The sequence below is a fragment of the Phaethon aethereus genome (assembly GCF_964289735.1).
Source record: "Phaethon aethereus genome assembly, chromosome: 1".
Taxonomy (NCBI): domain Eukaryota; kingdom Metazoa; phylum Chordata; class Aves; order Phaethontiformes; family Phaethontidae; genus Phaethon; species Phaethon aethereus.
Window position 1 is genome coordinate 88288905 of NC_138575.1, and position 27889 is coordinate 88316793.

Below are 27889 nucleotides of genomic sequence, written 5' to 3' on the forward strand. Positions count from 1 at the left end.
TTTTTTTTTTTTTTTTTTTTTTTTTAATCAGAGCAGCTTACTTTAATCTGCAAAGCCATGGCAAAACCAGTCAAAGTGGCAGCTATGTTCATCACTGCCTTTCTTTGTGGAGATATCAAAAGACAGGTTTGGAATCACTTTAGCTGGGTGTGTAACTTCCATTTTGTCCTCATTTAAAGCACTGTCATATTATAGGGTAGTTCAGACAAGAGAAGTTGACTGCTGCATAAAACAAGTTTTATTTTTAGTTAAAGTCAGTGGCAGATGGCTCCCTCAGCGCAGCCGGCGGGCTGAAGACCTGGTGATAGGAGTTGTTTTGGTGGGGGTTTCTTCCTCTTTTAATTCTGCTGATAGCTCTAAGAGAGTAAAATGTGTCAATAATCTGCACTCCACTGCCCTGAACAGAGAAATTTACAGGCAACCTAGGCACTGCTCTGAAGCCCTATACACCTTCTGCCCCTTACCAAAGGTACATCCTTGATGGGCCAAGTCTATAATCTTTCTCTAATTCTCCACTTTCATCTTTTGAGCATACGGGTACAATGCCTTACCGTCCTCAGAGCTGTTCTCCTCATCACTGGAGAAGGTGATAATAGCTTTTTTGGGTGGAAGGCGCTTCTGGGCACGCTTATGGTTTCGGAGGGTGCGAGGCTGGGGTGTGATAAAATCTTCATCCCTGTTGGCTGTGCTCAGGGGCTGGCGGCGTGAACCTGCCAAGAAAAAACACACATACACACAAAAAAAAGGTAGCAGCCATTCTCCCTGTAAAGGTGAGGAAAAGTCCCTAGGTGTCTCTGCTGGACTGCAGGATCAAGGGAAAGGCTGCAGTCTCACAAAAGGAACGTACTTCCTGTTGGTTTCCGCTTGGCCGGCTCTGACACTGGAGTTCCACTACCTTCCTGGCATGTCTCTGCTGAACCCAGCCCTCGGTTATGGGAGGCAGACAGCTTCTCTTCCAGCTCTTCAGCCAGAGCCTGATGGAGATGTGATACAGTGGGGGCGGAGGGGAGAAGAGAAGGTGAGGGGAGAGATGTATTACATCCACAGCAGAATTACCATTAAGTTCTCCGATAAATTGTTGGGGGCAAGGAGTAGGCTCCTTAATATGGAGAACTGCAGGGCTTCCCAATCATTGTGTGTAAAAAGCAACCCTTTTCCTAGCCTGGACACTTGCCCCCCATCCTTACTTTAGTCTCAGGTTTGCTGCCTGCTCTGCGGAATCGAGCCAGCACAGTTTGGAAACAACTGTAGACAGCTTGGTGTTGGAGCTTGTCTGCAAAGCAGTCAAAGTTGTCCTGCAGCTTGTGAAGGCCCCGTTCCGAGAGGGGAAGCAGAGTAAGGCAATGGGACAGATCCCGATATTGACGCTCAGTTCTGGAAAAGACAAAAGATTGCCATTATCTTTTATGAAGAGGGGTGTGTAAAGATGAGCACATTCTACCTAGAGTTCTACAGCACATGAGGATAAAGCGTTTCCTGCAGGTGCTTTTGCCCTGCAGAACATGAGATCCAGGTTGTTCTGTTACAGTTCAGTTACAGAGTGCCATGCCATACCAACCGCTTCACAACCAGAGTGACTTCGTGTCTGTCAGAAAACACGAAGGCTTCACTGTTAAAGAACACAGTCACTTGTTCAAAAAGTGTCAGAAGTTATTGCTGACTAGGGTGAAAAAATACACTCAGCGAGGTGAGGACTCGTCTTGAAGGGCCTTATTTCAACTGAATAATAAAAAACCCCTGGCTGCTCATTTTTGCATGTTTGAGGTAGTCTCAAACAGAAGCTTTATTTCATGTTCTCTCTCTCTCTCTCCTGGCCAGTTACATAAAAGAAGGCCATTTTCATTAATATATACAGTGAACAAATAACAACTGCTGTTTCAAAGGAGGACTACATTCAAATTCCATCAAAAGCTGGTGGGGGGAAAAAACCCAGCAAACTAACATCCTTAATGCAGCTTGCTGTCATGGAATGGGAGGAAAAAAAGGCTAGGCCAAAGCCCTATTATTAATATGTACAAAGCAGAGGGCCAGAAGTCTGTCTTGCACATACCCTCTCAGGGTGCACTGTCCAAACACAGACAGATGGAGAACAAAGCTGCAGCATCCAGGTGCTTCCGCCTTTAAAAGACTGAATGATACTTGGCATGTTGCTATGTTTAGAACTCCAGAAATGCTGAGGAGGGTGATGGTGACTTCAAAATCTTTTCTGATAAGTTCCTCTTTTAGCCTGGAGTGATGCTCTAGCATTACTGTTAGTGTGTGTTAAACTGATCATCTTTGTGGTATAGAAATATTAGGACATTTTAGTAAAGGATAGATATGCCTTACACACAGACGGTTCATTACAAATGTGGTATGAAGAGCTCACCAGTGTTCCTGGGAGGCAATTTTGGAGAGAGGGGCCACTCTCCACTCCAGCTCAGGAAACAAAACACAAATATTTCTGAGGAATATGCAACTCCCTCAGGCAGCTAAGCAGCTCACATGCCCAGGCGCTGTGTACAAATGGCCAAGATAAGCAGACACAACTTAAATCTCAAGGGCAAAGCCTCAATGGTGGAGAAGGAAAACCACAGGAACGGAGGAAGGCAGGGTGCACCAAATTCAGTGGAAGGTAAATGAAGGTATCACTGAAAGTACATGATAGAGGCAGATAAATTTCTACTGTCTTATTGGGGAAAAAAAAAGTACATGTCTGTGTCAGTGAAGTTACAGCTCGGGGAAAGGAGCAAAAAAACCCCCATCCCCAAACCCAGGAAGCAAAATCATATCCCAGATTCATGGGATGGGTCCTGCACTGTGTAATCAGCACCATGAGCAAAGGTATACACAACTTGCAGGTAGAGCAGGGCAAAGGCATAAATGTATAGTGGCACAAGCACTCGAAGAAGAAAATGGAGTCTTCGGCATAGAGTTAGTACAGAGCAGCCCATGCACGCAGAACAAGGACACAAGGACAGGCCTATGTCAGCTACACAGTTGCGATCACCCAGACAGGACTGCAGGGGAGAACCCGACTTCGCAATTCAACACACTGATTTCTTGGCTGAGATGCAAGGGAATAGCCTGTGGAAAAAGACCACAAAGGTGCATAAAACCCACATGTGGGATGTCTCCTTGCCCAGCTGCAATGCAGATCTAGATTGTCACAAAACCTTTTCCCTAAGAAAGGAGGGAAAGGAGAGGGGCTGATCACAGCGTAATAAGACCTGAAGCCTTAATTTATACATATTTATTCATATATTTTTAGGAAGAAGATAGGGAAAAAGAAAAGGGACCTAATGCAAATTATCTCAGCATTTGTCACTTTGCCACATGAAGAATATGATTGGAACCTGTTACAACCACTGTATACAGGCTAGTTTTTTGTAACAATTCCTAAGAAGCAGACTTGCTTGTCAGGAAAATTAGGATTACAACCCACCTGGCAGTCCGGAATCGCTGACAAAGTTTCTCCACCAAGCTCTCTGTCTGTTTGTCTTTTGTAATATATGAGAAGAGGTGTCTGCAAAGGCAAAAAACAGCAAAGTTGAGAGCCCAGAGGGGAAACCCCATTTTTGCGTACACCATGGGATGCCGGCAGCTATCCTATCCAGTGATCAGCTGGGTGGTCCTCCAAAAGAAGCCACGATTGCTCTGCATGCCTCAGACTTGGTTCAGGATAAGCTGTAAGCATATATATACATTTCAAATAGTAATCACAGTCCCTGTTGGGGGACGGCTGCTATGACATAACATATAATTAAACCTGCATATTTGCGTAATAGCACCTGCCTAGGATGAAACTAAGAAATCCATCTAAAGCAAAGACCCTTGTAGCTCTGGAGTAAGAAGTGCTAATTGTCAGTGCGGGGTCTGAGGTAGGAAGGACACTGAAAAGGCTGCAGTGTTGACTTCTGATCAGCTCCTTCCATCCAGTTTTAAGAGCATACAACTCCACACAATTTCCTCACTTCACAAGTTGCACTAGCAGACTAGCATGTCTGACAAGCAGACCCTGAGGGAAGTGGGGTGGCATGCAGTATTCCCCCCTCCCCTCAAACCGTTCTTGTGCTTTTTTATTTCATTATTAGTTTGCTGAAGGTATGTTGCTATGTTTTGGATCAATGTGAAAGTGAGCATCACTTTGCACTAAAGTGGGAATAAAGCCTAACAGTACTTAAATGCCAACCTCATCCCACATTTTTCTTAGCTTCTTGAGGAAGAGAGACACATGGACTTTCACACATTTAAGTACTTCTGCATTTTGCATGATGTCCTCATAGAAATCACAGAATAACCTTCTATTTATTAAGAAGGTGCCACTGGCCTCCCTTTTTTCTTGTACTAGCATTTCTGTTAACATACTCAAGGCCAGAGGCAACCTGCCTGATATAACTGCTCTAATCACATCCTCCTTCAGTCTTTGTTATGTCTACAACCACGACACCAAGCCTCTTTTCTCAGATACAGAAAAAAGATGGTATCCTCAATAGTCCTCCCTTTGCATTGTTCCAGCATCAATTCATCTTTAAGTGACTGTAACTGTGGCAGCATTCCAGGCAAGGTCTCACCAGCACTACCAATGCTTCCCTATATGTAAACCAGAAATAACTTGACTGCTTAAAACAGCAAGTGGAATATATCTCTAACTTTAGCCATAGCTTTACAGCAGAGGTTAAACAATTTCTAAACATTCAACCTTACAGTTTGTTGTGCTAGTTTACATCTGAATTATTACTGTAAATCTCTCATTCTCCATGAGTTAGTCCTTCAACAGGGATACTCTGCAGCTTTTTATCCACCAGCAGATTCCACTACCCCCATCTTTTTTACACCTCCCTATTCTCCAGTTTGGCAAGTATCCCTGAAGTATAAACCACTGCTTTCTTCCTAGCCTGTGCTTTTGTCCACCACAGTTTCTGAGTTAAACCGGATCCTCTCCGCAATGTAAGCATTTCATATAGTGCTACATGGGAAAATAGTTCAGTTTCAAGTTTTATTCTCTTTCTTCCCTTTTTAAAGGATATGATGTGGTGTGCTGATGATCAGGTCTTCTTTAAAATTAATCAGCTTTAGACTAATTTGATACCTGTCTACTTTGTTAAATCAATACTGCCTTTTCTCTTAATTGCCATGTACCTCCAGTTCTCTCCCTGTATGTTGTTGGAAGTCAGAAGAGTCCATCTATAGCTGTCTTAGCCTTACTAATTAAACTTCAATGCAAGTGCTACACCTATTATTCTCTATGTCTCTGGTAACATCTCCAGTTTGATATTTATTAAAAATTGTACTGAAAATTCCAGGATTATGTCCCATTCTTTCTATACATGCCTTCTTCATGTTTCTCTGATGAGAATTTTCTCTGATCATGTTTCTCATGATCTGCTTCCACTTCAGACACTAACTTCCCTTCTACATGTACTGTTAGTAGCCAATGCTGTATTTTCCATTCTGTCACATTAACCTCCTTACTGAAAGCTGAAGCAAAACATCCATATACTTTTGCAGCCATAAATTATTTTCAGTCTCAATTTCAGTCTCACTAATAGACCTTTTCTGTGCCTTGCACTTCCTACATGTCCAAAATTCCACCCCTCTTCCTAAATGCACTGGAGTCTCATGGACAGAAAGACTAGTTGAAAAATCACTGGAGATTTTATTGCAACAGCAATACTTTTGTTTTGTCCAGCACTCCTCTCTCTAATCCACAGGGATTCAAGCAACTCCGAAAGACCCTCATATGGTTAAGTTTCAGATATGAGAGGAAAATTTCAGTAATTTACCACTAAAGACATTCTTTGTGCTGTCTGTGAACAACTAATACTCTCAGATTGAAATATTCCAATGTGTCTCTATACTATTGAGTAAAGGCTTTCTTGAAAAAAAAACAACCAAACAACAACAAAAAGACCAAACCCAAATCTGTTACCTTAACTACAGCTTTACTAAAATTGCTTACAAAAATCTGCTAGGCCACCAAAATGATAAAGGTGACAGTGTCTTTAAAATCTGTTGTGTTGTCCTAATGTTACATTACCCACGTTCCCGTGCATAAGCTGAACTGTATTGCGTTTCTAGAGGGAAAGACATTTTGAATGAGCTACTGGAAACTCTTTGTGGCGTCTCTCCTCATTCCCAACGATGTGTCTTTAGAATCAATTCCCCTCAGCATGACTCCATTTCAGATGCAGACTGAAAAAGTCAGATCAAGAACAACAACTGAAAAAGCATTTTGTATACATCACTATAGTTTCTCTTCCCTGGACTTAGCACCCCTTTTGCATAAAAGCAGACCTGGTCAAAAGATATTTCTTTAAACCCAGAATACCTCATAATAGTGTGGAAGGATTCCTCCTCTATGCTGCAGTTAGGATCCGAGAGACGACTGATTATGTCTGGAAGCAGGTTATAGATGGCATTACCCTGTGCAGAATAAAAGGTTCTACATGAGATGCAGAATTATGGAGCACAGCTCGAGTAAAGCCAAATAAGCTGTCCATTTAAATTACCTCCTTTCTCCTCCCCCAAATCTACTGACTGCAAACATTAGCTTTTTGAAACGAGCTGTACACAGCCAGCCCAACCTATCCAGGACTACTTGGCTGAAGCTAAGGGGGAAAAAAAAACCCAAAACAAAAAAACCAACAAACCAACAAGCTACCAATCCTTGGTTTGCAAGAGCTCTGTTCTTTGGCAGACTTGGATGCAGTTTCTTTGCTTTCCAACCTTGTCACAAGCCAACACAAAAGCTTCCTGATAAAGGAGACTCACATAGCAGTTCAGCTCAAGGAACTGCCTCCCATCTTGCCTGAAAAGGCCCAACCCAAATTCCCCTTCCCGCTGCTTTCACATACTTTTGTCATAGATGCTGCAAAGATAGGAAGTCAGTACCATTCAGGTGGCTGGCTCTGCTTTTAACAGAGCAAGCCAAGATAGTAAAGCTCCAGCATCACTGCAGCTTCTCAGGCAGTAAATCTCAGACTCTGAAGGACCCACAGCAGCCTTCATGTTGAATGAATTGTACAGGAGGTAACGCTGCTACTCTTCTTACCTACTTGGGCTGTAACTGCTTCAATTTAAATATTTCACTGTCACACAGCCAAGAACAACTTTGAAGGGTTTCAGAAATAATGCACTGCTTGAGCCATAAGGTCAGGGAACTCTGTTGTGAGGCCTAAAGGTAAACTGCAGAAAACTGTTCCCAACCCTGTGCTAGGCGCACTCAAGAAAGCAAAGACAAAAGGCGCTGGTTTACAGCCTGCCTTCTGATGTGAATGGATGGGGTCAAATTCAGCAACATCAGCGATGAAACAAACTAGTGTTACAAAATTTCCTTTATCTACCCTCGTTTAGGCAACATAGAGGGACAGACAGCTGCTCTACACCACTGACACAGGACTCCTCTTGTGTCATTGACCCAGCCACCACCAGCCCCTCCCCACTCTTGTGAACTAAGGTCCCTGAGCATCCACTTGCCTTGTTGGAGAGTTCACTGAAGAAGTTCTGAGCCACTCCCATGATTGCCTCCTCTGGGTCTACAAGCAGAGTTGCCATTTCGCTCACTTGGCCCTTCACCTTTACCATGTCTTTGAGGATGAGGTGAGTCATCACCATTCCAGCTGTCTCCCTCACACTTGGGCAGGGGTCCCGCAACCTGACAGAAGCATATAGTTACCGCAGAAAGCAGCTGAGTGAGTACTGCTAACGTAGTGATACCCATGACAGCCTAACTCCACAGCCCAGGTCTGTGTCTCCCTGCACTGACATCTTCAATTTGGTTTCCTGGATCATTCTCACCTTCTGGAGGCCCAGTGTCACCCTTCCACAGAGTTCTCATCACATGTCCTCTCCCAGCAATGAGACTAGTATTACCTGGCATAGAGATGCGATGTCCAAGGCTCCACCAGATTGGGGAAACGGATGGCTAGATCTCCTGCTGCAATAATGAGGTTGGATCTCACACCAGGCAGAGCGGACTTCTCCATCATAGTGAACAGCAGGCGCAAGTGGGAGTCACAGAACTCGGAGCTGATGGGATAGGGCACAGAGAAGAAGTCATAGGTACACCAAAATCCCGTCTCTCAGAGAGCAGCGAGACAAAAAAACCCCCACCCCAAAACCAAAAAAACCCAATCAAATCTATGAATGCTCTTTTGTGTTTTTTCTCTCCACAGGAAAGGACTTGCAATGTTTGCTTGTGCTTTAGTACTAGGAAGGCTGGGAAGAGAACACTGGCACGGCTAGGCATTACCTGATCATGCAGACTTTGCCAAGAGTCAGGGCTGCAGCAGCTGAGAGCGCCAAATCACTGTAGAGCCCAGGGTTGTTGCAGATCTTGAGCACCAGTGGAACAAAGGCAGAGAACAGGTGCTTCCCTAGAGAGTGGGGATGAAGACAGCAATTACATGAGCATTGTTTGTGCATCCCCTTTTAAGAACAATAACTCAGTTTATCTCAGAACTCCTGCAGAAACTGCTTGACTCACTTTCACCGTTGAAAAACCACCTCCAGAAAGGAGAGCAAAGAAAAAGACAGCCTACATAGAAATTGACACTGGACAAAAATTACAGTGTTTCCTTCTGAAGGAAACAGCCTTCCTCCTCAGGGATCTGTTACCCACCATATCTGTTCTTTCAGACAGGCAAATGGAGCCAGTGCTCCTCAGTGCCAGTCACACTTACCATCTAGAAGTTCTGTCTCACAAATACTGCGGATGAGCTCAGCCTCGGTGTCATCAGCTGAGGCTCCCAAAAGGCCCAGCTCCTCCTCCATAGTGGTCTCATTTCCTGTGCTCTGTGTGAAAAGGAAGACTGTAAAAAAGATGACAGGCAACAATAACCCCTTCCTTCACAAAGCATACTTCCCTCTGTCAAGAGGTGCAGGCATGTTACCAGCAGCATGACTATAGAATTGAGCAGACTGACGGAGAGTTTTATAACTCACTTTTCCCCGAGAATTGAATGAAGCTGTGAAGGGTAGTCCAGGATTTGCCAGCCCATGTGCCACAGAACACCAATGAAAAGAAAGCCTAAGCTACTGAAGCCACTAAGCTGAGACAGACATAGGAATTATCTGGCATCAATGTCTGAGTCTGGCACAACTTAAGGGACATGCAAATCCTAAAAGCAAGAAGTTCGAAGTGGCCTTTGAATTGCTGGTCTTGTGAGCAAGATTATGGTAAACCTTATAGCAAGGCAAAAGCAATGCAAGGGAAGAAAAGAGACATGGGCATTGCATGGGGACCAAGTCTGCATCCAACTGCTGCTTCTTGGAAAAATCTCATAGTAACCTCCTCCTGTGTGGAAAATGGGAGTGACACAAGCAGGGTGGATGAGAAAATGAACTACAAATTTCTCTGGACATAGCAGTATAGGCATCTAATAGAGACTGGATACCTAGGGACACACAACATTTTTCTTTATTCTTACCCAAGAAAGTCTGGAACCTTTTTTCCTCTATCCTTACCCACTACACTCTAGAAAATGTTCCAAGGTAGACCTATCCAAACAGGGTATTTCTATCATACAGACCTCATTAAGAAGGCTACTATTAAACTTTCATTATTACTAACTGGGAGAGAATAGGGACCCTCAGGCCCTGTGGACCAAAGCTGCAGAAGCCCTTTTTCCAAAACTCAGAGCACAAATGGGTGTTCTTCACCACTAGCAACAATTGCAAAAGATTGCACTAGTAATAAAGGAGGTGACGAGTGGAAAGCAAATGTTTGCCTGAAGCAGGAAGATAAGCATGGCCGGGACATCACCCTTCATTCGCTCTCCTCTGCCTCTTCAAAACCCAAGACCAGTGTGAGAATTTTATTGAACAAGGTCATTCAACAACCTCAGCTCTCCCTGTCAACACATGTCAAATAGCGTTGATCAAAATAAATCCTGACCAACAAATGTCAATTTCTATTCCCAAAGCACACATTACCCCAGGCCTCATACATCCTCAGGAGTGTATTCTCCAGAAGTTTGCTGTGGCAGTAGCTGGGACACTAGAAGAGCTGCCCACAGGAAAAAAACAAACCCTCAGTTCTCACCTGGGGTCTCTGCTTCTTCATGCTGCTGTCAGAATGCTTCTTGGTCTTCTCCTCCCTGAGGATGCGGCGCCTGCGTAGCTCTGCACTCACTGACACTTCCAAATACGCTACGTGCTGCAGTGCCACCTGTCCCACAAGGGACACCAGGTGCATCAGCAGGAATGTGGGGAGACTGCTAGCACCATCAGAGACTCTGCTGGGAGAACCCTCTGGATCTAGTGAGAAAAATTACTACAGTTCAGTGTTGATTTAGACCTCTTCCCTCATCAGTTACTGCCAAGGCCCACTGTATAACCCATCTCCATGCTCCACAGACTCCTTCACAGCACTTGCACCCTTCCACACCAACACCTCTACTAGCCCCTCAGTCTGTTCCCCTGCAGTTACTCTAGGCCACCCAACTGCAGCACTAGAAATCATGGGTACAGATTTCCTTCACCAGCTTTTTTCCTCACCAGCTTTCTGCCCATCATCCTCCTGCAGCTTCTCCAGAGCTTGCTGACTGCACACCTGCAGGATGTGAGCACATATCTCCTCTGGCCCTTCTGCTAGCTTGTAGATGAGCATTATTGCTGCCTCCATGAAGGGGATCCAGTGACCACTTGGCTGGGCAAAGCCTGATGAGAAGAGGGAATCATTTACCACACATACCAGCAGCAACACAGGCTGTCTCACAGCCCAACCCCATCTCCTCGAAACCTACTGCTGAGCTGAGCTCACCTTTACTCACAGTCTCACTCAGGCACCCAAAGAGCATGTGGTTTTGTGGCAGTCGAAAAGGTGCGTCGTTCTTCCCCAGAGAAGACTCTGACTGCCAGAGAGAATGAATGAGTTACTCTTACCACATAAAGAGTTTCCACCCATGTCCTTCCCGGTAGTTAACCTTGCTATGTGCACAATGCTAATCAAACTCATGCGAGGCCCGTGGCACGGACATCCAGTACTGCTCTGCAACTAAACACACAGCAGGGACATTACTGTCGCTTTTGAAGACATGGTGGCACCACTGGGTGGATTTAAAGCTTGGCCAAATGATGAACCCAGGCCAACCCAGACAGTTCCACTACTTCACCTTAAATCAAAATAACTCTTCTGAAATCTCAAAATGACTCTCTTAAAATCTGATATTATTTACTCATTCTAGGCAATGAATGAAGAGCACCTTTAGAGGAGTTATCAACAGTAAGTCAGCTAGATGCCCTTGCCTGAATCATAAGATTTTGTTTAAAAACAAAATATCATCAGTAGAAATAACATGGAATAGCTCTGGATCCAACACCATCTCACACTTAGGCTGTTGCAGATGCTCTGTATTAGTCTTGCCACATTTTAGGTTGGGAATAAGATAACCCAGAGAACTACTAAGCCAAGTATGACAATGCCTGAGATATCCCAATGCATCTGTGGCTGCCTCATCAAGATATACTTGACCAAAACAAGCTACTGCTTGAGGATTTACCAGCTTTTGGTAGCTGGAAACAAAATTTCTCAATTCACTACAGTCCTACTCTCTGTACTGAATTTCTGGTTGGGGGTCAGGGAAGGGGAAGGAAGGGCTACCAGTCATTCATATATCTACAGTTCAGTCCATTCTCACATATAACTGCAGAGTTAAGTCAACCTAAAATTGAAGTACAACCATCTTCAGAACATTTAAGAGTGTTGTGATACATGTTAATTCATTAAGGTCCTGCAATAACATGCCCAGTGGAAGGGGCAAACACAGAATGATGGTGCTATGTGAAGGAGGGCTGCTTTTATGCTGGAACTCCTGAACCAAAATCCTCAAATGCTCAAGTCAAAAAACAACAAAGAAGTTTTTCCCAAGTGCATTTAAAAAAAAAAAAAAAGTTATTCCCCAAAGAAGCCATCTGATAGGTGATCATCATGTTGTTGTAAGTACAGTATGAACAGGTTTGAAAATCTTTCATGTTTTATATTCAGCTGTACAGCTGACAGCTCCAGATATTAGTTAATAGGGAGAGCAAAAGAATCAGAACAGCAGAGAACATCAGTAGAGCAAAGGGCTTCATGGTTGAGAAAACACAGTTCAGAACTGTGAGTCTGAGGAGGAAGAGAATTGAAAGGAAAACAGATTTTCTTGTGCACTGAACTATTTACTAATTGAATTCAGCCTGTTGCCTAACGAAAATTCTTTTATTACATGTTCATTGATGTGTGCTAAGCTTTCCAGACAGTGCTGCTGAATGGTCTCAACCTACTTAATTTCAAAATTGGTAAAAAGTTAATCACGTCTCTCTCTTCTAAGTACAAACCATTTCCCTCCCTTCTTTTTTTCTTGATACCTGTTTCTGGAATACCTCAAGAACAAATTAAGAGTCTTACCTTAGGGTTCCTGGCAAGTTTGGAGATGGCATTGCATACTTCTTGAGCCAGGCGATAGTCGTCACATGCCTTCTCAGACAGCCCTACTGTCACCAAGACATTCAGGTTGCTACCTATGATCTCTGGCTTCCCTCTGTGGAGTGGAGGGGATGGAGAGTATTACCTGAGTTGCTGCTGAAAGTTTACAGAAGTATGCATAGCCAGTAGAAATATTCCTTGTGCCTTGCGGAAGGCAGTGGTTTGAGCAAGGAAGGCAGGGGACGAAATCCATCCAATAACTCAAGATAGATACTATAGGAGTAGCAACCAATATTCCACAGAAGCCAGTATAATCTGTACTCCACTAAGAGATGAGGTTCTCCAAAGTGAACAACACTGGGCATACCGCCTCTTTGTAAAGAAAGAAAATTCTTGACTGTTCTTTCTTGCCAGAAAGGAGCAAAACTTAAAAGGGCAAGACAAAGAAAAATGCTGCAAAAGAGAAGAGATTCCAGCAGCTCAGGACTGGTGACAAGTGCCGCTTCCTCCCTTACTGTAGGAAACAAAACAACAACCCCTGCCTCCCCCACCCACACCCCACACTCTTTCTACCTGTGAAAGACAGATCAGGCCTGACCTGAGGAATATAGAATTACCTGGGTGAAGAAGGTAAGAACAGAATCTAATATATTTAAAAAGAGAATCTAAAAAGCTCAACAGGCATCTACAGGACAAAAGCAAAATCACCTCCCTTAGCAAATCTGTGAAGAAGGCAATGCTGTTCTTATTTCACACACAGATATCCATGGACTCAACACAGGATCTCATGGGATACCCCAGCAACCTACAGTTTTCTTTAAATCCCGTGATTTTAGGGAATGAGATTAATTTTGATTACAATTCTGCCACAAGCACATGGGATAGGGTGGTAGAAAGACCTTGAAAGGAATATCTAATACTCAAATTGTGGAACTGGCTGTAAGCTCCAGAAATGGCTCCAGCTCTAGAGCCATGAACTTCAAGATCATCATTATGTAGGCCTATTTTTGACTGATGGACTGAAGTAGGAAAAGCAAGGCAAAAAATCAGCAGGTAAGCTAAATGCCAAAGCTTACTGGGCTGGGAAACTAAGGAAATTAAGACCTTATAGTGCAGTGACACTCTTTTTGCCCCCTGAAAGGGAAGCAGATTAATTTCCCTCCATGCTAAAGGCTCCAGACATCTCTACTCAGCAGCTTCTCACTATTCTTATCCAAACACAGACAAAGCTGCAGAGCCATGACATGGTAAGCTCTGAGAAGGGATGGACATTCAGAACACAAAGAAAGTAATGTTGTCATACTCATTCAGAGATAGTGCTGGTGGGTCCCAGCACATCTATGTTTAATTCTAGGCTTCATTACCCCATGACGTGGTTACTATTTTTGAAGCTGAAGAACAAACGGTCAAGTTGATGCAATACCCACAGTTCTTCCAATAAAAATCAACTCCCTGTACGTCCTTCCACTCACAGGATTAGACCAGGCCCTGGGCTCACCGTGCCATCATCCCCAGCAGCATCACAGCGGCACGTTGTTCTAGTGACGAGCACTGAGATTTTTCTGTGAATCGCTCCCAAAGCAGCTGGATCACAGCAGGTTTTATTTCATCTTTCTGCACAAACTCTGAGATCTGGAAAAGAAATGCAGTAAAACAAGTAGGGAGAGGCAGAGGAGGATGGACTTCAAACCAACAAAAACATTAACTGCAGTGACTACCGTTTTAACATAATGGCCAACTAAGATCACAAATACAGTCCAAACCCAGGCAAGGCAAGTACTCACTATTTCTTCTAAGCACTGTATCGTTCCTAGCGATGCATCCACCATGATGAGAGAGAGAGAATGCACGAGGCCCTGAGCCCTGGGCCTTTGAAGGATAGGAAATAAAAAAAAAAAAAAATTAGAAGGTAAAGAAAAGGAAGAAAAGCAACTGTCATAATTACTATCCTATTTGGAAAGCTGAGGACATCTATTAGATAATACAGCCTGGGGACAGGAAAACTTCCCCTTCCACAAGCTGGAGTTCTCCAAGCAACCCAGCTCAATTGCCAGTGAGCATGACACAGGCTCAGAAATCCACTGCCCTGTGCACTGCTGCTCCTCCTGGTGCTCAGAGACCCAGAGGCACTCACCAGCCACTTCTCAGACTGCTCTCAACCACAAGTCAAAGCACTATTCTCTAGAGCACAAGAAACTGAAAATCTCTCTATGAACAAATAAGGCTGGAGCTCAAATTGCAGGAGAGTTGTCTCCAGGCAATACTATCAAGAAGAAATAAGCAGCAGTGGGTGCATTTTATTGCCCAGATGGTACAAATGAGGGTGAGGTATGGTGCATCTCACCAGGGATCACACTTTAAATCACACAGGATTTACATGCAGGCAAATGCTAAGAAAGAAGAGCAAGTGCCACAGTAGAGAGGATACACAGCTCCTCTCTAGTGTGGAAGAAACAAGCGTGCAAGTGGTACCCAGCTCCCACCTCCAAATCCTCAGTAAGGATCAGCAACAAAGAGCCCATTAACAGCCTCTCCATCTGCCACACATAGAGATTTGTCATGAAAAAATTTAAGATAGGTCTGAACGAAATACAAACAGAAATGTGTGTGAAAGCACCCAAATGATAACAACAATAACTAACCTTGTATAGTGGGAAGGATAAAGAAATGGTGTATATCAAAAAAAAAAAAAAAAAAATCAAGGACACAACTGACAGTAAGAAAAACTGTAAACATTAAGGAATGTGTTGTATACATCAAAAGCAGAATGCCTACACTCAGATGAGGCCACAGCACTCATGACTTGTCAGCAAAACACCTGAGCTCTGGTAACAGAAAAATAGCTCCAACTTTAGACCACACTATATACCATTCCTCATTATCCCAACAGGATGAGTGACTACAGCCATAAGAAACCCAAACGGGGGAACAGACATTGGACAACAACTTTGCCCACAGAGGGTGAAGTATGCAAGACTCTTAGACATGGGATGACTCCATAGCAACAGCTGACTCTCAAAGGTGTTGAAATAGCCATACAAAAAATCAGTTCATTGTTGCCAATCGAGAACTCCACTGACAAGATAAACATTCATAACTGACACCCCTTGTTCTCTATCACAGAGACCCTACCCAGATCATCTGGGCACACGTATCTTGGTGCAGTGCTTTGTACAAGAGTGACATTTATGAGAACATTAAGCATGAGTACCTGATAACTGTTTAATTTAAAGTAATTTGCAGCTTCTCCTTCCGTAAGGCCTCACATGGAGTTTTGCTGCATGAATTTCCTACACATGAACACGAACACTATGACAAACCAAGAGCAGAAGCTCAGCAGTAGGTCCCACAGGAAGACTGGGATACTCTGATATATAACCTTACGTTTCAGCTTAGTGTGAACCATGGCAACTTTGATTTCTCTTTCTGTCCATACCGCATTCCCAACAGCTCCAAAAAACAAGAAATGGGAGGAGGAAGGAGAAAGAAGAGAAAAAAAGAAAAAAATCTGTCTGACTAGGAAGAGCCATACCTCTCAGAATCCTTGCTGGGGTTCAGATAGAGCCGCCTGTAGGCGTTCAGCACGGCCTCCTTAATACCAGGCTCTTTTGACCATATGAGGGGAAGCATCCTACGGACTCCAAGCAGTGCCTGGGGCACACCAAACTGCGAGACTGTCACAAAGAACTCAATGGCTTCTTGCACCACTGCAGAGAGAATAACAGTTGGGTTAGTGGAGTTCTTTCCTAATCCCCATTAGAGAAGCCATTAAAACAAATTCATAGGCATACTGCTGTCACAGCAAGCCCTGCAAGCCATTAAGATCACTGCTACCATCTGCAGAGGGCTGAAGTCAGAATAGGGTCATTAGTACAAAGATGTAGATGTCCTGGAGGAAATGGAAACAGGTTAGTAATATTAAAGCTAAATCTGATGTGATACATTTAGGAGAAGAGCACAAGAGACCATGTTTGAGAAAGAACAAAATTCTCTTTTGGGAAACAGTAGCTTTGGAAAAAAAAAGATATCTCATGGTCACAGCAGATGAGCAGCTGAATGTAAGCCCCAGTGCGATGCTGTAACCAGAGGAACTAAGTTATATGATGTATAAGTGGGGTAAGGAATAATGTATTTGATTCCAGCTTGACTACTATTGAAATATACAGCCCAGTCTTCTTCTCATAAGAGAAGAAAAACCATTAAGTTGGAAAACATTCACAAGAGAGCCACAGTAATGATTAGGACTGTACAATGAACAGTTCATAGAGTCAGACCTCTGGTTAAGTGGGAGCTTACACCAGTATAAGCCCCAGCTCATAACTCTGAGTAAAGATCCCCTATCAGACAAGCTGGTATGCTTCTTCTGCCCCCAGTCACAACAGAAGATACATATTTACAATAGAAAAAATAAAATTAAATCTTTAATTAAAACACATAAATCTGAGCATACACATCCCTTACCACCACCCCTTCACCCAGCAGCATACTGTCTCCAAATGGAGACGATGTCTCAAAATCCCTCAGCTGTCCAGACACTCAACTTGCCTTCCTTACACTATAGCATAGGACAACAGAGAGGTGGAAAGTCAGTAAAGTCTGTGCAGCCATAAAAAAAAAAACACCAAACCAAAACGCAGGTGTTTAAGTATCAGGTGAGGGGCACCCTCTCAGCCTTGAACTTCAAATGACCTGTAAAGACACTGAACTCAGGAGTTCATTTTTGTGTGTGCAAAAGGCTAATGACATCCAAGCCTTGCTGGGGAAGCCCGCATGCTTATCACAGGTAACATATGAGTTCTTAATACAGATGAAGCCTCAGAATTATTTGCATGAAGCTAGGGTGCTGTAGTGCCCAGACCCATCTGTACCCGAGAACTATGCAAGTGGTTGGCAAGTGGAAGTGCCAGGGAGGATGGATGGAAGAGGAGGGAGCTGTGCCCCTCTATGCACCAGCCCCCTCAGGGGTGCCGATTCATGATAAGCACTTGAAAAAAAGTCTAACTGGTTACAGTAGTGCTAATATTAAATATGAATAGCTTAATTACTCAAAGGCCTACTCATCACCACCTTTCACTAAGAGGACCAGGCCACAGAACCTGTTGATCAGGATCACTTTTAGCTACAGAATAAAGTTTAAGGGCAAGACAAGCTGCTCAGTTTGTGGCCAGCATAACACCTGAAGCTGCGTCAGGGCACTGGTAACAGAATCCAGCTTCACTGGCCATGCTTACTTTCGGAGAACCTTGGCTGAGATGATGAACATACATTCACTCCCACAGGAGGTGGAATAGCTTCCATAAATCAAGTCATTTTGGTCACCTAGCTTTTATAAACATTTTCAACCTTGATATTTAAAAAATGGATTCCTAAAAAGCCTGTTCATGCCCTAACACAACCCCTTCATGACACTCATTTAGATGGTGTTTGCTTTTCCGATATCCTGGAAGTGCCTGTGACATCTGCTCAGTGAAGAGCAGCTCCTCCAAACCTTCTCCCCTTCCCCTGGAGCCCCACCACTCCCACATCTCCCCTCCAGCGAGGGGAAAGATCTGGAAACACTGAGTGGAGGTGAAAGGGCCCCATGGCTATTTCACATACCTGAGACACAGTTTTCATACATCATGTTGCTGATCAGGCTCAGGGCTTCTGTGATTTTCACTGAGAAGTTGTAAGCGTCTTGCAGGTATTGCACCAACATCTCCTGTTTGGCCAGCTCTGTTTGAGGCTCCTCTTCCAGTACAACTTCATCAGTCTTAGGGCTACTGTTGCCACATGGAGGATCATCACTGCTCGCACCTGGGCATGAACCTGCACAGCACAAACACTTGTTTCTGAGCAGTGTTGAAGGTACAAGAGAAACAGGCACAGTTCAGGGCATTTTAACCCTTCTCTCTCCACCCCATAGAGACATCTTCCAAGAGCCTGGAGGCAAAAATCCAAATTCTTCCATCAGACTTAGCTACAAAGACAAAATCTCAGCATGCTGTAGAGACAGTTCCAGTACTACAATGTGATGCACCATAGAAATGTCAGGTTAATAAATGGGTGGAGAAAGGCATGATCCAGCTGTGGGAAACTCCATTAAAATCCTGAAGGGGTTCATTTGAACTTGACAGCTCCCCAAATATGGATGAGGCTCTAAAAGGGAATCAGGGCAGAGTAGGGAGAAGGCAAACACTACTACTCCCAAGCAGAATTTGTGCGAGTGTGGAGAGTTGACAAAGTTAAGATTTTTAGACAGTAGATTTTTGATAGAAATGAGCGCAAGGGGACTGGCTAGTAAACCTTGTTCTGAAATAAACACCAAAGATAAAGCATGCGAAGTCTTAAAAATACACCCAGAGGCTTGAGTCCCAGATAAGCAAGACTTTGCCTGAACCAGATACTTGGTCAAGGCTGCTAAGTGTAAGCACTATGTGTCACCACCTGTTCAGGAAGCAGAACTCCTGGCAAATTCAGACAGGACAGAAGGGTGTGAGCAGATACTACTGGCTTCACTCCCCTCAACAGATTATTACCTGAGTTAAAGCATCAGAAATGCACTTCTACTGGGAACATGGAAGTGTTCTGACCAGAAATGAAACAACAGGAGTAATGTGATCCATCAAAAATGCCAGGCCACTAGGTGAGCAAATGATCCAGAGATGGTGCAGCTCTATGAATGGTCAAATACACGCAGACTGAGCCCCACAAGTCAGAAGGAGGGACAGGGCATTCCAGAGGGTTTTGGTCTAGCTCTGGCATCAGCTTGGACTTAGGGAAGAGAGAGTGATCTGAAGTAGTTACCTGTGTAAAGTCTCTTCAGAATACCCAGGATTGTTGCCTCCTCATTTTCCTCTGTGGAGCCACTGAAGGGCTCTTTCCCCTGGAAGTGACACAGGGCCTTCTGTGTAAGGCGGGCTGCACTCCTAGACAATGACATTGCCCAAGAGAAGAACATCAGCAACTCGTTAGGGCAGAACACAAGGAAAACCACCCAATTTTACCCTGAACATCTGGGAAAGCAGCTCCTGCCAGCATCTTGTGCTGGGTGCCCATGTCCATCTCTTCCTACAGACTAATGTTACTGGAAATCATCACTGTACCCTGGAGCTGACACCTTTCTTGAGCAGAGAACAAGAGACCCAGACATCCCCTAGGATAAACACTCTCTCAAACTACATAGCCTTCGTACCTGTAATTCAGCTTCCTCAGCAGCCCAGTGATTTGCTCCAAAGTACTCTCCGCTGTTTCCTCAACTTCCAGCACCTCCTCTTCCCCTTCCTGCAGTGGTTGAAAGAGTTGCTGTAAGGCAGCCCTAACTTCTGGCAGCATTGCTTCCCACTCTTCCTCTGGGGTAATCACTGGAGCTATTAAAAAAAACAACAGAGGGAATGTAGAATACAGAGACTTGAATCAAAGTTTGGAAAAGACCTCTAAGATCATCAAATCCAACCATCAATCCAACACCACCATGCCCACTAAACCATGTCCCAAAGTGCCACGTCTGTATGTTTTTTGAATGCCTCCAGTGATAGTGACTCCACCACTTCCCTGGGCAGCCTGTTCCAATGCTTGACCACTCTTTCAGTAAAAAAGTTTTTCCTAATATCCAACCTAAACCTCCCCTGGTGCAACTTGAGGCCATTTCCTCTCATCCTATCACTTCTTACTTGGGAGCAGAGATTGACGCCCACCTCGCCACAACCTCCTTTCAGGTAGTTGTAGAGAGCGATAAGGTCTCCCCTCAGCCTCCTTTTCTCCAAACTAAACAATCCCAGTTCCGTCAGCCAGTCTTCATCAGACTTGTTCTCCAGAGCCCTCACCAGCTTCGTTGCCCTTCTCTGGGCATGCTCCAGGACCTCAATGTCTTTCTAAATGGGGAAGAAACTCATCTGGTACTATTCCCATTGCTGATCCCACCCAGACTGTAAGAATAGAAAAGAACTCTTTGGCATAAAAAAAGAAACCACTGAGGGTAAAAAAAAAATGACAGGTAAGAGAGAACCATCACTTGGTATTTATTGTTTTGTAGGCAGCACCAGGTCCAAGGCTAATCAAGTTTAAATTAATATCTTACTAAAATTATGGCTCAAGCAGTCCTTGAACGGTTGAAAATGGAAAGCTGGGAGAGTTGTTCATAGGTATTTTCAGTTCCAGTGAAAAGCTAGACACAAGCTGGCAATGTGCGCTTGCGGCCCCAAAGGCCAATCGTAGCCTGGGCTGCATCAAAAGCAGCACAGCCAGCAGGTCGAGGGAGGTGATTCTGCCCCTCTGTTCTTCTGTGATGAGACCCCACCTGAGTCCTGTGTCCAGCTCTGGAGCCCTCAGCTGAAGAAAGACATGGACCTGTTGGAGAGGGTCCAGGGGAGGGCCACAAAAATGATGAGGGGGATGGAACACCTCTCCTATGGGGACAGGCTGAGAGAGTTGGGGTTGTTCAGCCTGGACAAGGCTCCAGAGAGACCACAGCCTTTCCATACATAAGAAAGATGGGGACGGGCTTTTTAGCAGGGTCTGTTGCAACAGGACAAGGGATAACGGTTTTAAACTAAAAGAGGGCAGATTTAGACCAGATACAAGGAAGACATTTTTCACAATGAGGGTGGTAAACAGCTGGCACAGGTTGCCCAGAGATGTGGTAGATGCCCCATCTCTGGAAACATTCAAGGTCAGGTTGGACAGGGCTCTGAGCAACCTGCTCTACTTGAAGATGTCCCTGCTTACTGCAGGAGGATTGGACTAGATGGCCTTTAAAGGTCCTTTCCAACCCAAACTATTCTATGATTCTTATTCTGAAAACAGGATATTTAGCTAAATGGACTGTTGATCTAGATAGGGACATTGATACGGTCCTTTTATACAGTGGTGTTATAAAAAAAAACTGCTGTGATTTTAATCCCAGTTATCTGGCCTTACTGACTTGCATGAGTAAGATCTGAGACCAAAGACACCACAACCTGGGAGCAAATTTGAGGAAAAATAGCTCCTGATATGCCCTGGGAAGGCAAGAGGAAGAAGGGAAATTACCTGCTGTGGCTCTGCTGCAGTCCCTCATTTCTTGCAGCTTCTGCACCTCTTTTTTCAGTGGCTCGGCCAAGTCACTACAGCTTAGCTGAAGATGCCAGGAAGAGAAGTAATATGTTACTTATCCTTCTTTTTCTGAAATGCTAGAATTCTCCTTTCTCTGTCACTCTGCTTTAAGTTGTCAATCCCCTCAAATAACCCTGTTTTTGGAAACTGGAATAGTAGACTCTGGCCATCATCCTAGAATGGGAACTGCTGTAAATTGCCAGTCTGAGGCTCAGAAGCTCAGGAGAGGGTGCAGCTAAACACAAAGAGGTGCAGGTTCATGCAGGATGTTCTAAAAGGCTAATTCTGATCCTAAGAAAGGAAACCCCACAGCAGATTCAAATCAAACTGATGCAGGTTTTTCCACAACCAAACACATCCCTCCTGGTCTTCAGCATACCCATCAATTACATCAACCTAGGAAAACCAGAAAGCTCCCACCTGCAGACTCAAAGGCTACATTGTCCCTCCCACAAGACACAGAAAGGCTGCTGCCCTGGTACAGCACACTGCAGATATTTAGCCTACAAACAGACATCTAGCATATCCACCATATCAGTCAGAATTACCTTGCAGGAGAAGGGATTGTTGGACAAAAACGCAGCCAGGAGCTGGATCGCATTTTTAACTACTACCACAGATTTGTCTTTGAGACGCCCAACAGTCAGTGATACCACAGACTGAAACTGAGTCAAAGGCAGGGCCTAATACACAATGAGAGCATAGACAAAGTTATCAAAAAGGCCTAAAGACTCAGGAAAAGTTAGTTTACTGTGGACATATTAATGTACTAAAAGGCACAGATTATAGATTTACAGAAAAGTATAGGTCTGAAAGGACCTCTGGATATCTTCAGGTCCAACTTCTATTGAAAGTAAGGACTTAGATTAGGTTATCCAGGGTCCTGTTGAGTCAAGTCTATCTGGCGAGGGTGTTTTCCCATACCAGTGTCCAAAAAGAGCTTGCATACTGTGCTCTTCCCTCTAGTCTGTCCCAGTAATGAAGAGCAGCATTTAATTTCTGTTCCCCAGTTCCCTCGCCCCTAGGATCTTTGGTCTCTTGGGAAAAAGGAACTGCAGACACCACAGTAAACAGAGACAATACCTGTCTCTGGTAAACTTCAGTCTCCACAAAGAGCAAGGTGACAGAAATTCCCTTAGAAAACACAACAGGGGAAGGGATGACTGAGGAAACGCCATTTCCCTAGCACAGACTTACCCTGCACTGCACAATTCGAGTGAAAAGCTGCAGCACGCGGCTACGCACAAAGCCATTGATATCACAGACATGGGCCTGCAGCATAATCAGGAACTGGTCCCGAGTACCACGGGCAGCTTCCTCCAGCTGGTCACCATTCAGCACCTGCACCAGCACTTCTGCCATAGCTGCCAGAATAGCATTCCGCATCATGTAACTCTGGGTGGGGGGGTGGAGTTGTTGAACCAGGAACAGACAAAAAGACATCACTTGACATGCCATGGACAAGAATGGCCCAGAGTTTGGGCCTCCTAATCCCAAGGCTCCAGCCTTATGTGAATTTCTCCATTATGGACTTTGTATCAACCTTGGGTGAGCATGGCTGTGCCTGCAAGACAGAGTAATCCAACCCCACTATCCAGCTAGGTCCACAGAAGCCAAGGACTGATATGAGAAACACTTACGGCTTTTAAGGGCTGTTTAAGAAAGGTAACACAATGACAAATGCATTAAGTACTGAAGAACAAGGGACAACAGCTGGGATCTCAGACCAGTAAGCAGTCTCCTGTTCTCTGCTCTCTGGGACTGACAACCAGACAGTAGATGTCATGTGTCATGGCTTCTGTGTCCTTTGCATCTTTTAGGTAAGGGCAGAACCTATTCCAAAGGGCAGGTTTTGGCTACTTGATCTCTGTGAAAGATGTTCTGTTTTCAGACAGGAAAAACTGGATAGCACCTCCACCATTTGACTTCTCCAGACAGATAATATTGCAGAAATGTACCTCCCCATCCAAGTGACGCAGGAGAACGCTCATGTTGGATAGCACCAGAGCTGGAATCTGTTCAGCTAGTTGAGTTATAAAGGTAGCATAACCCTTGACTCCAGAAGCATCACGAGCCAGATCCTGCAGATGTTTCTGTCCAATTTCCCTGCACAGAAAGATGAAACAAGGAGTAGGGTGCCTCAAGTTGCTAGGGATAGAAGGACAAACCTTGGGTTTTTTTTTCTCACCTTAGCAATTCACCCACCAGGCTTTTCAGACCATACTCTGTAGCCCAGAGGCTCACAGACTGCGCAAACACTGGCGCTACATGTTCAAAGTGCTGCAGCATCTGCGTGATCTTCAGAGTGGCACCTTTCACACGTGAGAAGGAACAAAGGGGTCAGGGAAGGTAACTGGAAATGGCTTCAGGAAGAAGGCAGAAGAGCAGGAACTCACTGAACATGTGATCATAGTGAATCAGAGCTGCAGCGAGGAGATGTGTCACAGCCTCCCGCGTGGCCCGGTACTTTTGAAGACTGATACTTGGGTTCTCCAGGATACGGTAACAGCTTCCTGTCATTAAACTAAAGCCACAGAAGACAATCAACCTCAGTATCACAACTTGCACCAATATTCTAGCACACTGCACTACGCAAACATTTCTCTCAACCAAGAGAGATTCTCCAGTATCCTTAAAAAACTGATCAAACAGCAACTGAATTTGAGAGGCCTACATGAGGAAAGGAACTGCTTCCTAAACTCATCGCTTTTGCCTCAAGATGGCTTCCTCAGTTTTGCAGCGATCTGCACCCTGCAGAGAGCTCTTATACCACCTTGCTGGCACATTTAACACTTAAACTTCCAGAAAACCAGTCACCCATCCCACCTCTACATTGGTTGGATGGTAGCATCCAGAGGGTAGCAGTCAACAGCTCAATGTCTAGATGGAGATCGGTGACAACTGGTGTTCTTCAGGGGTCTGTATTGCAGCCAGTACTCTTTAATACCTTCATCAATGACATAGTGGGATGGAGTGCACGCTCAGCAAGTTTGCAGATGACACCAAGCTGCATGATGCAGTTGACACGCTTGAGGAACGGGACGCCATACAGAGGGGCCTGGGCAAGCTTGAGGAGTGGGCCTGTGTGAACCTCATGAGGTTCAACAAGGCCAAGTGCAATGTCCTGCACATGGGTTGGAGCAACCCCCAATATCAATACAGGTTGGTGGATGAAGGGATCAAGAGCAGCACTGCCAAGAAGGACTTGGAGCACCGGTGGATGAAAAGCTGGTCATGAGCTGGTAATGTGCGCTTGCAGCCATGAAGGCCAACCATATTCTGGGCTGCATCAAAGCAGCATGGCCAGCAGGTTGAGGGAGGTGATGTGATTCTACCCTTCTGCTCTGTTTTGGTGAGACCCCTCCTGGAGTCCTGCGCCCAGCTCTGGAGCCCTTGGCACAGGAAAGACATGGACCTGTTGAAGCGGGTCCAGGGGAGGGCCCCAAAAATGATCAGAGGGATGGAACCCCTCTCCTATGAGGACAGGCTGAGAGAGTTGGGGTTGTTCAGCCTGGAGAAGAGAAGGCTCTGGGGAAACCTTCTTGCAGCCTTCTAGTACTTAAAGGGGGCTTATAAGAAAGATGGGGACAGACTTTTTAGCAGGGCCTGTTGTGATAGGACAAGGGATAACGGTTTTAAACTAAAAGAGGGTAGGTTTAGAGCAGATACAAGGAAGTAATTTTTCATAATGAGGGTGGTAAACCGCTGACACAGGTTGCCCAGAGAGGCGGTAGATGCCCCATCCCTGGAAACATTCAAGGTCAGGTTGGATGGGGCTCTGAGCAACCTGCTCTAGTTGAAGATGTCCCTGCTCACTGCAGGGGGATTGGACTAGGTGGCCTTTAATGGTCCCTTCCAACCCAAATTATTCTATGATTCTACTGCATCCCATACCTGACAAACTCTTCTTCCACCACCAAACCACCCCAAAGCTGACAGAGATCCAGCTGCAGCAGCTGCGTGAGCAGCCGTAAGAGTGGCTCCCTCTCCTCTTCCCACAAGGATCCAGAGCTCTTGTTATGGTTCTTCTTGTTCTAGAAAGGAGATTACGTGATGCAATACATCATCAGCTTGAGAACAGAAAAAGCACCATCACCACCCTGCTTCCCTCAAAAAAGAAAATGACTGTTAAATTCTACAGCATTAAATGACAGAGTGAGATGTGCGAGGAGCTTATATGCCCATAGAAAGTGGCTGTTGCTGTCATGTTTGACTACAGAAGAGAACTCCTGAGAAATTACTGGCACAGTAAATACTAGCCAGACACTGAAGAGTGAAACAGAGAGGCCTGGGCATCTGAGCACTTGCTGATGTTTAGACACATATTGTCCCTTTGGCTGTTTTCCATGTACAGTTTCATATAAATCCCAGTACTCCACATTATGCACTGCTCTTACCAGCATCATGTTTAAATAAATCCCAACTATAACATCTGACAGATACCACAGAGTTCAGCAAGTTTACATGTTTTCTACTTTTATCATCTTGTTTCCTCCTCAGTCCCCTCACCTACCTTCCCACCAGGATCCACCTCCAACAAACTACTCTTGTAGGTTTCCATTTCAAAGGCGTCCACCAGGCCAGACAGCAAATAGCAGTTCATCTTTAGAGCGTTGAGGTGAGCAGCACGGTCTGCATGGCTCAGCCCAGTATCACCCAAGATGGCAGGAAGTTCATTGGAATGATGGGACACCACTGAAGAAAGGTAGAAAGTCATGAGCACTCCTTGCCATGCCCCTCAGCCATCCTCTCTTTTGGAGACTTAGAGCAGTCATCAGATTACCAAAGACATGTGCTCACATCTCACCAGCTCTAACATAGGCTGCTCCCTGCAACCCAAACCTTGGATGCGCTGTCCTATCCTATCCCCACAGCCCCCCCTCAGCTCACAGAAACACTCACTCAGAGCTGATGCATCCCAAAGATGTATTTTCCAGGGACACGGGGAAGGGGATTTTCTGTTGGCCTGCCCTTACAGCGAACACGCACAGCTCTGCATTGTCCACCAAGATTACAGACCTGTATTACTGGAATGGGCTGAGGGTGCAACCCAGCTGGTCAAGTCACATTAGCCTTTATATCATCACTGAGCTGCTGAAAGAGAGCAACCTCTCTGTTACTTCTGCTTCAGCTGGAAACAGCAGATACCCACCGTGCATCATCAGCTCCAGGGCATCCTCCTTGACAGCAGTCCCCACAGCTTGGAAGTGGCTGCAAGGCAAGCACAGTGCATAAGAGCAACGAGTAAACACCACCAGCAAGAGGCAGGAGTGCGCGGGTGCACCAGCCTTTCCGCAAGCCTCCTCCACCCGCTCCGCTCCCGGCGTCCCCGGCTCTGCCCTCTGTACTTACTGGAGCAAGCTATAGAGAGGGTCGAAGTGCTGCAGCACTGCCAGCGCGCCCCGCGCGCGGAAGGCGGTCCGGAAAGCTGCGGAGAAACACGGAGGGGGATGGGGGACACGCGGTCACCGCCATGAGCCGGCGGTGAGAGCGGGCCAGGCCGGGAGGGGCGAGAGGGAACCTTACCTGTGAGGGCGGGCAGCAGCTCGCGGGCGGGCAGCACCTCCTGCACCACATAGCGCCCAGGGCCGCTATCCCGCAGAAGGTCGGCGGAGGCGAGAGGCAGGTGGAACTCCCAGACCGCCGCCATGGCGACCGCCGCCTCCTCAGGCCTGGGCACTCAAAACAGCGCGCGCGGGCCGCTCTCGTCTCGTCTCGTCTCGTCCCGCCCCTATCTCCCGGCCTATTGGCGCCTAGCAGCACAACCGCGCGCCCGCGCCTCGCCCAATCGCCAGCTCCACTTCCCTCTTCAACCGTTAAGCGTGACGCTACTCCCTTCTCCTTCCGCTTCCCGACGGCCACAGCGACCGGAAAGGGCGGGGCCAAAGCAGCTGGGCGGGCGGCCCGACGGTACCCCTTCTCCTCCCCCGGCGGCGGGGGGCCCGCCCGCGGGGTCACCCTAATGGCGGCGCTGGTACGAGCAGTGGGGCGAGTCCTGCTGGGCCGGGCCGCGCTCCTGCTCCGGGCCGAGCGGGGCATTAGCGGTGGTGGGGCGCGCTGGGGGCCTGTGCGGCCTGGCCTCCCCGTGCCCCTCTCCTCGCCCCTGGCAGGGCTCACCCGCGCCTTCCGCATCAAGGAGCCCCCGAAGCCCAAGCAGGTGGATCGCTGGACGGAAAAACGGGCCTTGTTCGGGGTCTACGACAACGTGGGGATCCTGGGTAAGACCAAATCTCCACCGTGGCCCCAGGGCAGGCGGGGAGGGAGGCTGGACCCACCTGCGGGCAGGTGGCTCCTCCAGCAGTGAAAGGGCAGGGGGGATTGGGGTCGGCCGCCCTGGGAACAAGCCTCCTCCAGGACCTGGCTTCATTCTCTCTGCTCTGCCCTCCTCTTCTCAAGGTGACTTCCAGATCCACCTTGCGTTGCGTGAGT

At 45.9% G+C, this 27889-nt stretch overlaps 2 protein-coding genes across 2 annotated transcripts in view; one reads left to right on the forward strand and one right to left on the reverse strand.

Moving 5' to 3' along the window:
- On the reverse strand, positions 1–27110 carry NCAPD2 (non-SMC condensin I complex subunit D2; the record flags this gene model as incomplete). Its single annotated transcript, XM_081998637.1, has 31 exons — positions 1–356; positions 552–710; positions 848–974; positions 1188–1374; positions 3425–3505; positions 6311–6405; positions 7459–7636; positions 7855–8010; positions 8234–8357; positions 8664–8775; positions 10025–10239; positions 10480–10641; positions 10745–10829; positions 12371–12503; positions 13887–14020; positions 14173–14257; positions 15921–16095; positions 17987–18196; positions 19175–19296; positions 19563–19737; positions 21398–21482; positions 22009–22143; positions 22658–22855; positions 23419–23566; positions 23649–23772; positions 23857–23984; positions 25355–25494; positions 25974–26155; positions 26613–26671; positions 26813–26888; positions 26987–27110. The coding sequence occupies 31 exons, from the start codon at positions 27108–27110 to the stop codon at positions 274–276; spliced, it is 4197 nt and encodes a 1398-aa protein (XP_081854763.1). The 3' UTR covers positions 1–273.
- A 212-nt stretch (positions 27111–27322) lies between these two features.
- MRPL51 (mitochondrial ribosomal protein L51) overlaps positions 27323–27889 on the forward strand; it is a gene marked incomplete at its 3' end in the record, with an annotated part of 904 nt that continues 337 nt past the window's right edge. Inside the window, exon 1 of the mRNA XM_082003882.1 lies at positions 27323–27678. Within this exon, the coding sequence (XP_081860008.1) occupies positions 27423–27678 (256 nt within the window). The 5' untranslated portion in view covers positions 27323–27422. The remainder of the gene's footprint in view (positions 27679–27889) is intronic.